The sequence below is a fragment of the Coenobita brevimanus genome, chromosome 98 (assembly GCF_032717465.1).
Source record: "Coenobita brevimanus isolate Jiangsu-jjx chromosome 98, ASM3271746v2, whole genome shotgun sequence".
Classification (NCBI taxonomy): domain Eukaryota; kingdom Metazoa; phylum Arthropoda; class Malacostraca; order Decapoda; family Coenobitidae; genus Coenobita; species Coenobita brevimanus.
This window is the reverse complement of record NC_137051.1, coordinates 29012786-29024406: the sequence shown is the minus strand read 5'-3', so window position 1 is coordinate 29024406 and position 11621 is coordinate 29012786. Positions and strand designations below refer to the sequence as shown.

Genomic DNA, 11621 nt, shown 5'->3' with positions numbered 1-11621 from the left:
GCCTGAAGAAGAGGCTGCTCAGAGGCCCCCCCTTACGCCAGTGCTATGCAGAAGAGATGCAGCTGCTGCAAAATAAAGGCTACGCCAAATCAGTGCCTCATAATGAACTTCGCACAAGGTCTCACGTGTCCTGGTATCTGCCACACCATCCGGTGTTAAACCCAAACAAGCCCGGAAAGGTGTGCATTGTATTCGACTGTGCAGCAGAATGTGGGTCGGTGTCTTTAAACAGCCAGGTGCTACAAGGGCCTGATCTAAATAACAAACTGCTGGGGGTACTCCTCCGGTTTCGCCAAGGGTCAGTGGCCCTCATGGCGGACATAGAGGCTATGTTTCAGCAGGTCAAGGTAGCTCCAGAACACAGGGACGCCCTACGATTTCTTTGGTGGCCAGAAGGGGATGTACAGCGGACCCCCCTGACATACCAGATGACGATGCACCTTTTCAGTGGGGTCTGGAGTCCGTCATGTGCCTCGTATGCTTTAAAACGAACCTTTCTAGATCACAGAGATGTATGTCCTGACAACATGGTGGATGCCCAGTGGAATTTTATGTGCCCGACCTGCTTATCTCAATGCAATCTGCTAACAAAGGAATAAGGTTGGCAGAACAACTGTGACACATCACCTCGCTGGGCTGCTTCAGACTCACCAAGTGGGCAAGCAACAGTAAGGAAGTACTCGAATCCATTCACGAACCAGAGAGGCATAAGGAAGTAAAGGAGATCAACATAGAATGCAAGCCTCTTCCTGCAGAACAAGCACTTGGAGTAAGGTGGGACCTAGAGAAGGACCAAATGGCAGTGGTCATCAAACACTTTGAGCAAGGGGGGTCAGTTACAAGGAGGGATCTCTTGTGTGTAAACAGCTCAGTATATGATCCGCTTGGATTCCTTGCACCATTCCTCATTCGTGCCAAGGTCATCTTCCATGAGGAATGCAGGAGGAAGAAAGGGTGGGACGAGGCTATGTCTGACAGCAATGAGGTACAGTGGCGACAGTGGCTGGTAGAATTAACTCACCTTGCAGATTTCAGGATACCACGGTGCTATGACCCAAGAAGTGCAAGGGGAATATCATTTCAACTACATCACTTCTATGATGCTTCGTAAGTGGCGTATGGAGTAATATCATACCTGAGGATCTCTGATGGGACCGGAGACGTTCACTGTGCCTTCATCTATGGAAAGGCCAAGCTGGCATCGCTAAAACAGCTGACTATACCCCATCTGGAGTTATGTGCTGCCGCATTGGCTGTCAATGTTGACTAGACATTAAGGCATGAGCTGTCAGTCGATGCGGGAGGGTCCGTCTTCTGGACAGACAGTGTGATAGTACTACGGTATATATGTAACACAGAGAGGCGGTTTCACACGTTCGTAGCCAATCGAGTGGCGGCATTGGCTGTCAAGGTTGACGAGACATTAAGGCATGAGCTGTCAGTCGATGCGGGAGGGTCCATCTTCTGGATAGACAGTGTGATAGTACTACAGTATATATGTAACACAGAGAGGCGGTTTCACACGTTCGTAGCCAATCGAGTGGCGGCATTGGCTGTCAAGGTTGACAAGACATTAAGGCATGAGCTGTCAGTCGATGCGGGAGGGTCCGTCTTCTGGACAGACAGTGTGATAGTACTACAGTATATATGTAACACAGAGAGGCGGTTTCACACGTTCGTAGCCAATCGAGTGGTGGCCATACACGAACAATCAGAAGTGACCCAACGGAGGCACGTGGGTTCTATACTGGACCCAGCAGATGACGCGACACGAGAACTGAGTTGCTATGAACTGAACAGAGGGTGTAGATGGATTGAAGGGCCCGACTTTCTCCAGCAAGAGAACAATCACTGGCCGCAAGAGCCTAGACTTACACTCGACCTGGGGATGGACCCAAAGGTAAAGGGGGATGCTACTACTATGGCAATAGGGGCTAAGCATGGAGAAGACCCACTGGTGAGATTGTGGTCCAGATACTCGTCCTGGCACAGGCTGCTGCGGGGAGTTTCATGGATTAGAAGGTTTTTGTATTGAAGGCAAATGGGAAGACCAAGGCAAGTTGACAAATCAAGACTGAGGATGAGTGAGCTCTGAGCATCTCAAGCGGCAGTGTTGGGTTATGTACAACGGGAATATTACGAACCCGAGATAAAGGACCTGAAGGAGCGGGACACACTTAGGAAAACGACCCCACTGTTCCCGCTGGAGCCGCACCTGGGGGAGGACGGACTCCTCCGTGCTGGAGGACGGTTGGAGAAAGCCCCCTTGATGACAGACAGCAAATACCCCATGCTGTTGCCACGGGACCACCATGTCACGGAGCTAATAGTAAGAGAAACCCATGAGAACAAGGCTGGACTCTCAGGAAGAGAACATACACTAGCAGTAATGCGCCAGGAGTTCTGGGTGCCCAAGGGATGAAGGCTGACTGACCGTGTGCTAAAACGGTGTCTCGTTTGTCGCCGAGTCAATTGGAAGGAGTCACTGCAAAGACAAGCTAACCTCCCTACCGACAGGGTATGCGTGGTGAAGGCACCATTCACACACACTGGTGTGGACTGCTTTGGACCATTCATCACAAGCAGGGTAGGAAACGGGTGAAGCAGTGGAGTTGTCTGTTCACTTGCCTGAACTCAAGAGCCATACACCTGGAGATTCTTGATGGACTAGACGCTGATTCATTCCTCAATGCAATAACGTGCTTCTCAGCAAGGAAGGGTGTACCAGAGCGCATTCGTTCCGACAAGGGAACAAACAGGATTAGAGCAAATAAGGAGCTCCGGGCCGCAGCTTTCAGCTGGGAGAAGAATGACAAGGTCCACAATTCACTGTTGAGGAAGGGAATTGAGTGGGAGTTCAACCCACCACATGCATCACACATGGGCGGCGTATGGGAACAACAGATTCGGACAATCAGGAAGGTCTTGCAAGCGATAGTAGGCATGCAAGTTGTGGACGATGAGCGACTCCACACATTCTTTTGCGAAGTGGAGGAGATAGTCAACGGAAGGCCCATCACCCCAACCTCCAATCACGTCAGTGACCTCGAAGCACTTACTCCACTGCATATTCTGTGCCCTAAGACTGTACCTCACTGCCCGTTAGGAGGTGAGGCTGAAGAGCCTGTAGGGGACATCTACCGGAAGACTTGGAAGCATGCACAGTTCCTAGCAGACCAGTTCTGGAAGCGATGGTTGAAGGTGTACTTACCATCCTTACGACAACACCAGAAGCATTTCAAGCGGTTGCGAAATTTCCAAGTGGGGGACCTGGTATTGGTGACGGAATGGAATGTACCCCGTAATCACTGGGTTCTGGGAAGACTGGTAGAGACGAATCCTGGTGACGATGGCGTGGTGAGGCATGTCAAGGTCAGGACGTCCACATGCAAAACCCTAACATGCGCTGTGAACAAGCTGTATCTGCTGGAAGGGAGCTGCAAGTGAAAGTGTATATGGTATTGGTCATAACCGACCAACGAGGGGAGTCTTACCGCATCTCATGCGGTAAAGAGAGAGAGAGAGACAGAGGGAGAGAGTGTAGGAGAGAGAGAGAGAGGCACAAGGATGCTGACACGGTGTTTATATGTATGTATGGTCGTGTCAGCATAACATCCATTAGCCTAGCTATAATGAACACCAAGCCTTAGAATAGACTCTTTGGGCGAGTGTGGGGGCAGTGTGTGGGTAGTCAGGGACGAGTGAGGGACGAAGTGACGTCGATCCTTGGATTTACTAGACGGAGACTCCAAACAGGGGGAGTTCGAGCGATGTGTGACTCCACGTCCATCGCGTGATAGTGTTACTGCTGTGAGAATATTATACCCGTGAGGGACTACTGTTGTGTACTTCACACCTCTACCCACACACTGATACTGTAAGACGAGAATTGGACCCGCCACAAGTGAGTTGCCCTTGCTTACTTTAAGAATGCTTATTGATCTGCACGTGGTTGATGTCACGACATAATCCAATTATAAATGTGGGAAAGTAAGTACGAGAATTAAAGCGATATGTGTATACGAGGTAAACTTTGGTAAATTGTAATTATGTGTATGACCCAGTGTTATAACAATGACGAGTGATGCCATTTTAACATACTGAGATAGTAAAATTGCAATTCCAGGTATGACCGAATAAATAGTCGAGTCCAGCTGGGTGGGTTTCATTACCCCGTTTCCCCCTCCACGAGTGTAGGCGATTACAGTCATATATTGTGAAGTGTTCCCTTATGGTGCTGGGGAGGATCCTCAATAGGGTATTGAAGATGTGTTGTTCCCAGGTGGCTTTGTCGGTCTCCGGGTAAGCGGCGGTGATGAGTCACCTGGCCTGGATGAGCTTGTCTTCCAGGTTGCCGTCATAGGTGAGGGTGTCGAGCTGGGATAAGGCTACGACTTTCCCTAGGGATGGCATGACTGCCTGGGTCACAACTTGCGTAAACTGCGCCCATGTCAGCTCCAGGACGATCTTGGTGGCGATGTTTGACACCACTTTGCCCAGGTGAGGTAGCATGACTGCTATTTTCTCCATGTTGTGGTCAAATCCAATGTCTAGTAATGGTTTAATAATGCACATGTATGTGTTTATGTCACAATGTTTGGGGTCGAATTTTGGCAATTGTACGTGCGGTTTGGCAGCCATTTTGTTAAACTTTCCCTTTTGTTCCTTCCTGCTCTCTGACCAGATCAAGAACCACCACTAGCCACCAGCGTTATGCTATGTGTTCAGAGTTCGACTCCTTGTTCTCTGGACATGAGCAACTGATCTGGGATTCCCTTCAGGACCGGGTCTAGAGCATACAACTAGAGGAACAGGGCATAAAAACTCGGGTCAACCAGCCTTAAATGTATATTGCTATAAAGATAACACGTGCCAAACACAATACGATGTACAAATTAACACACTCTCAAAGACAGGAGGATTCAGGTTGGGATACTGACAACTGGGCTGCTACAAGTGTCGTCTAGGAGTGGGAGGGGTCCCGTCGGGCGTGATCTCCCTCAGGAGACAAGGGACCACTGCCAAGGGCCGGGTCGTCCAAGGTGGGCTGCTGGGCAGTGTAGAGGGAGGTCTGTCCCTGGCGGGGCCTCGGTGGGTAGGTTGGCCCTCAGGACTGGGGCAGAACAGGGCAAGCAGGTGCACTTCTCTGTGCCCACTCCTGGAGGACTGCTCGTCTGTTGGGATGGGGGAGTCTCGTCCTGGAGTCCTGGGGCCGCCCCTGGGTGACTGGGGGCTGCGATCTTGCTCAAGTTGAGAGGCCGTCAGGGGCTGCCTGTGGTGTGTCTTCCTCCAGGAGTCTGGCAATGAGGGGCGACGTAGGGGCACTGACTAGAGAGAGTGGATCCCCAGACTCACTATGGGGCTTCTCCATATCCCTTCTAGCTACAACTCCGCCGGGGGGCTGGCTCTGTGGGGAGAGTGAGAGGGGTGTCCTGCGTGGCCTCTGGAGGAGTGAGGCAAGCAAAGGACGACCTCCATGAGGGGTGTCACGGGGGTAGCAGACGAGGGACAGATGGTGGCCGATCCCTCCTCGGCGCAGATGGTGGCTGTCGCTGCGGTCCCGCTTGCCCCTGGGACAGCAGGTGAGAGATGGATGGTGGCCAATCTCTCCTCGGCACGGACGGTGGCTGTTGCCGCTGTCCTGCTCCCTGTGGAAGTGGCAGACAAAGGACAGATGGTGGCCAATCCTTTCCCGGCACAGACGGTGGCCGTCGCCTTGGTTCTGCCTTGCCCTGGGACTGCAGATGAGAGATGGATGGTGGCCAATCTCTCCCCGGTGCAAACGGTGGCTGTCGCCACAGTTCTGCTCCCAGCAGGGGCTGCAGGTGAAGGATGGATGGTGGCCGACCCTTCCTTGGTGCGGATGGTGGCTGTCACCACGGTCCGGCAAGGGGTGGTAAATGAGAATTGTACGGTAGACGACTTCTCCCCATCGTGGACGGTGGCCGTCGTTGCAGTTCTACATGGGACTGGCGAAGAGCAAGTCCCAACCCGATTCTGACAAATGCTGGTTTGGCTGGAGAGTAGTCTGCTGGGGCGGCATTCCTCTTGTTGGCTCTCTTGAGGGGAAGAGAGGCACAAGATGGTGGGGGACATAGGCCCATCTGGCCTGGGCCGTCTACATGCTCTATGTGCCTCCCTGTGGTCTCTCCTTGGGATGGGTGTTTCGTCACCCTGTCCGTGGTCCCTCCTTGGGACGAGTGTTTCGCCACCCTCTCCGTGGTCTCCCCTTGGGGTGGGTATTTCAGGACGTATGACAGTAGAGTCATCTCCCTTGTGAACAAGAATGCACTTGACCCAAGCCTATGTTGGTCTTATTCTCTCATTTGCCTAGTACCTCCTTTCTGTTTGCTTTGGGTGTTCCCACAAGGGTCATGCTGCAGTTTGGATCACTCACTAGGGGCACAAACATGAACCAGATATCTGTGGTCACATTTCTGTTCATCTGGTGGTTTGGCCTTGTAAGCTCCTTCGTGAAATAATGACTAAGGCTTAGGCCATCTTGGAGTCTTGTCCCCTGCTTGACCAGGTAAGGAATCACCCCAACTAGATACTCGCTCTTGTTATCATTAGCAGGAACAAGCTTGATCCCATATTTTGCAGGTTTGTTGGGGATATACATGCAGAAGGAGCACCTGCCTCTAAACCCCAGCAGGGGCAGGTGGTGGCTTGATCGGTAGAGGTGGCCTGCAGTTCTAACAGACCCAGGTTCAAATCCCCACTGGGACAGGGAACAGTTTAAGGATTTGAATTTTATAAAAAGCTGACCTTACCGATCTCCCAGAAGACCCGCCGACATTTCATAAAAATACCCTCTCTAATACCAATACACCAGTCCTGAATGAGACAGCCCTAGCATGTATTCAATATGGATGGTGAGTGAGAGCGCCGAAGTGGTGACATGTGGAGGTGTGTGTGGTATGTAGGAGGACTACTGGGCCTTGGGAGCAGGCTGCAAAGCCTATGCCCAGAGTCGGACACATTAAAAAAAAAAAAAAAAAAAAAGCTGCTAGTCAACAGTCAGGTTCTCACTTGGCATGTAGCTACATGTTCCCACACTTATCAGTGGAGATGTTCCAGATCTTCTGAATGGGTGCAAACTTGTCCATCCTCTGCCTCTCCTCCCTTGTGTCTGGGTCATCAAAGAGCAGACAGGTTATCAGGAATAAGAAGCAAGACTCAGACATGGCTGCACAGTACATTGCTGTGCTGGTAGTGGGGTTCCATATTTTCTCTGGTGGACAGATGTTTGTCCTTCTAGCAACCACTGAAGATCATTACCCCCAAAAGTGAACGTACATTGGCTGGTTCAGCTGGGGACAGCATTGCTTTTTGTCACCCATACTTGGTAGCCTTTTGTTAAATTCTCTGATTGGTCCAATGAACTATCTCATCTTTTATCTGGTCCTCAAGCAGCAACCTGAAGCACTTTTCTGGAGTGTCAGCACTCTGTGTCTCCATTGTTGGCCCTGGGGAGAGGGCAGGGACAACGCTTCATGCTGCTGTTCTTGTTGATGGGGGGTGACTGTGGACGACAACTCCACCTAAAGCCAGACATGCTTACCAGTGTGCTAACGTGGAAGTCTACAACTGATGGAGCATCGTCATCATCATTGTCACCACGGCGCCTTCTTCTTCCCTTACAAACAGGAGGCATAGGCAGGGGCAGCAGGAGAATCAGCAGAGGTAGCAGGGGCGGCAGGAGAGACAGCGGGGCTGGCAGGGGAGGCAGTGTGATGTGTAGGAGAAGCCATGGAGGTGGCAGGAGGGGCAGTGGGGGATGGGGGGTCGACCACATGGCTGGTGCTAGGCCTAGGCAACAAGCAGGGAGCACGTGACTTGAGAGAGGTCGACGTGTGTTTTTGTTTGACTCATCCACCACGTGGCCTCCAAGACCACTCTCAATAATTTCATCACTGTCTTCATTAGATGATAGGGGTTGCACATAGTCTTTGTCTGCATTACTGTCATACATGACTTCGTTTTCAACTTCATCTTGATTTTCCTCTTCTTCACTCTCACTTGAGACCTCTAGTAATGAACACATACAAAGAAGAAAATTAAAGAAGTGCAAGAAGATGCACTTATAATATTAGGAGACTTTAATGGACACACTGGGATACATGGAACACAAAAAGTAGATGATGTAGGAAGGATGATTATTGATTGGATTGTGAATTATAACCTGATCCTAATGAACTGTGACAGTAAACGTGAAGGGACTTACAGTATACATGGAGCCAAAGGCACCCAAAAAGTGTGGTAGATTATGTAATAGTAAATAAAAAGGCATATGACATATGTAAGATGAGTACAGATGAAACTAAGGAGATACTAGATATAACACATCATAAACTAATAACAAGTGATATAGAGACAAATATCCACCCAGCGGAGCGAGTCCGACACCACCACCTCAGGAGGAGGGCATAGGGAGGTAGCCCCCACCCCACAAGGAGACAATGGGGAGGTACTTCCACTCTCCGAGCGAAAATGACATTTCCCCCGAGACCCGATGCCCCCCTTCCATGCAGCCGGACCACCAGGCAGTACATAGTCTGAGTGCACTACACTCTGACGAAGAGAGCACTCGCCAGAATCGGGGTGGGACTTGCAACAGCCAAGTCCCAAGCAGGCCCTTGGACGCCATGTCCACTGGATCGTCCTCTAGAAGAGGAGGAGTCTCCACCGGAGTCTAATGTCCTGCAATACCCCAGGGGAGCAGCGGCACAGTGGCGTCCTCTGGATCTACTGTGGGAGCAGCGACCACCGGCTCTCCTTCCTCTGCCACCCACATCTGGGAGCCATCACATCGGCATGTCCTACAGACGACCTTTGCTGGATCTTCCCAGGAGGGTGGGGGGCATCCAAAGGATCTACCTTCAGGGGGCAAACCACCGGTTATCCCCCAGCTGCGCCATCCTCCGACGGCAGGAGGTCAGAGTCCACTGGACCTGTGGCGCCCACCAGGAGACCCTACAGGCCTCCCCCTCAAGTCGTCCCTGGGACGAGTGTTCACCTGGAAGAGTATACACCGGATCTCCTTTGGCTGCTACCCCAGGCGGGAACATAGGCAGCGTCCATCGAATCTGCCTTGGCGAAGGGGCATCCTCCAGACCTCCCTCTCGTGCCCCGGCAAGGAGTTTCAGCAGGGACCGTCAGGCCTGCCAAGTTGGGGAGCAGACCACCAGTCACTCCTGCTCCTCGACACCAGAGGTTCCTGTCGAGGGTGACGCCTCTTGCTCAGCCCGCCCCTCCTGTGGCAGAGCAAGGCACCCCTCTCCCCTATCCTCCTGAATGGAGAGTGCAGAATGCTCCCCCACAGGTGCCCCGCCAGAGACATGCTAGGGCGAGACCACCCCGAGGCCAGGCATCCTGTTGCTGCAACACCACCCTTGCCACCAAGCCGCTGCTGGACTACCCCAGAGTGAGTGGCCAAAGACCACCCCTGACGACCTCCTCCCCGAGGCAGGACTGCAGCCCCCCGTGCCAGCGAGATGCCCCTGTCACCTGCTGCAGCTGCTGGACTCCCCCCAGCGCAGGCGGCCGCAGCCATCCCCTGACGGCTGCCTCCCCTAGGAGCGACCGCAGTTCCAGAAGGGTGGTGCCTGTCCCGCAGCCGACCCTTGGCCTGGGCCTGGCCAGGTCTGCCCCAGGACACCCACCACGACGAAGGGCAGGCGCTGTGGTGCCCGCCTCCTGGCCCTGTTTGGCCGTAGTTCTGAGGGCCACTCCTCTCCCAGGGCCCCTACTAGGAAAGGGCTGCCCAGCACTCCGCCCTTAAGCCCAAGAAGGACACCTGGTGATCTCAACATCGACCCACATTGGTAGTGCACTCCTGACGGCCCGCCCCCTACGCCCAGCCGCCACCTGTGGCTGCTAGCATAATGGGCCCCAGGCGCGCCCTAATGCCACTCACCACCTGTGCCTGTGAGTAAAAGAACTCTAGACTGATGTTATATCCCCCGTCAGTGTTCCCCCTTGTGTGATAGAATATGACCCTGTGTGAAGTAAATCCCCCCCCCCCAGTGTCCCTAGTGATATTCTGTCCCCCCGCTCATCCAGTGAATTGTGAACCCCTGCCGCCTCACGTGTACGTTTCCTCCCCCGTGCAATACACAGTTAACTCCATAGACGTATCAATGTTGTGTCTCTGTCCCTCGAGTTGTTGCATACAATACGTACCTCATAGTGATATCCCGTCTATGTCAAGTGCGTGTGCTAAGGGTAATACTCTGTGCGTCCATGTCACGTGAGTACTGTGAAACAGTGTCACCCCCTGTCCATGTCAAGCGAGTATATAATAAGTGATATATCACCATGTCCCATGTCGCGCGAGTGTAACATAAGACAACCTGTATCTCGTCTATGTCACGCAGATGTGTTATAGGTGATATAAAGTTGCGTCTATGTCACGCGGGCGCGTTGTGGAATAAAGGAATATCCCCGTCCGTGTCACGCGCATGTATGCACACTGAGATACACTGTGTTAGAGGTTCTATTGTGTCCTCACATCTGTGTGTATTCTAGTGAGACATACTCAGTATATTGTAAGTGCCATATGTGTATTGTATCGTGGAAATATTTGATGTAAGTGTGAACCGTATTTCTCAGTATTAGTTGATATACAGTATTTGCACTGACTCGGTTTGGTAACGTACCATTGTGTATATCGTTGTACCTATCTTTGTATTTTGTTCTGTGTTCATTATACGTGGGCCTTTGATCAGTTGGCATTTGGGCTTCCCCTCCTTTTCTGCATACTTTGGCCCAGTCGAGAACAAAGAACCCAAGGCCCGCACCGTACCTGAACCCGATGAGTCGGTGTCAGTCTACGCTGAATAACAAAGGCAGCAAGTAACAACAATTTCCAGGGGGGGGGGAAAAAAAAAAAAAAAAAAAAGGGAGGGGGCTATTACAAGACTGATCCAGACTCCCTGCAAAAATTCCTGATCAAAGTCGAGGGGAAAATCACTAAGAATAATATACAAGAACTAAACCATATGAATCAGACAATAAAAGAAACTGCAAATGAAGTCCTCAGAAAGATTTATACAAGGCTGGAAAGGAATGGTACAGTCAGTGAGCCGCCATGGATGAAAAATGAAAAGAAAAAGAGTACCTTATAATAGGAAGAAACAATATGCAAATACTGAGACAAAAAGGAACAGACTGATTCAACAATATCTGGCTCAAAAAGAGTAGGTACAAAGCTTAATCAAGAAGGAAATTAGCATATCTGAGGAAAAAGTTACAAGGAAATTAGAAATAGTGCCAACAAAAATGAAAACCTGTGGGAATATATATATATATATATATATATATATATATATATATATATATATATATATATATATATATATATATATATATATATATATATATATATATATATATACTGTAATGCTAGGTGATAAAGGCCCGACTCCTCGGTCCTAAAACACCTAACGTGTAGGGGGGTCCTCTTTCGAGACCGGGGCTTAGTGCAATAAAGAGAGGTAGGACACAAAAACTCCAGGCAATAAGCTTTACAAGTACAGTATATTACCACAGTCAGACACAGGACAAAACACCAGATATTACCACAGTATGTGGTAGAGAAATAAAACCTTAACTAGGAT

The 11621-nt window shown here is 50.8% G+C and overlaps 2 protein-coding genes across 2 annotated transcripts; both read left to right on the top strand.

Moving 5' to 3' along the window:
• Positions 1-796: 796 nt before the first annotated feature.
• LOC145414008 (uncharacterized) lies at positions 797-2422 on the top strand. Its single transcript, XM_080283576.1, has 3 exons — positions 797-985; positions 1361-1900; positions 2150-2422. The coding sequence occupies exons 1-3, from the start codon at positions 797-799 to the stop codon at positions 2420-2422; spliced, it is 1002 nt and encodes a 333-aa protein (XP_080139702.1).
• A 98-nt stretch (positions 2423-2520) lies between these two features.
• Positions 2521-3447, top strand: LOC145414007 (uncharacterized). The gene has a single exon (XM_080283575.1). It carries the CDS (start codon positions 2521-2523, stop codon positions 3445-3447), a length of 927 nt encoding a protein of 308 aa, XP_080139701.1.
• Positions 3448-11621: the final 8174 nt, after the last annotated feature.

Coding starts and splice junctions, on each gene's coding strand:
- LOC145414008 (XM_080283576.1), top strand. CDS start 797: ATGGCAGTGGTCATCAAACACTTTGAGCAAGGGGGGTCAGTTACAAGG. Junction 986..1,360: donor CTATGTCTGACAGCAATGAG/GTACAGTGGCGA, acceptor TGTAACACAGAG/AGGCGGTTTCACACGTTCGT. Junction 1,901..2,149: donor ACCTGGGGATGGACCCAAAG/GTAAAGGGGGAT, acceptor TACGAACCCGAG/ATAAAGGACCTGAAGGAGCG.
- LOC145414007 (XM_080283575.1), top strand. CDS start 2,521: ATGCGTGGTGAAGGCACCATTCACACACACTGGTGTGGACTGCTTTGG.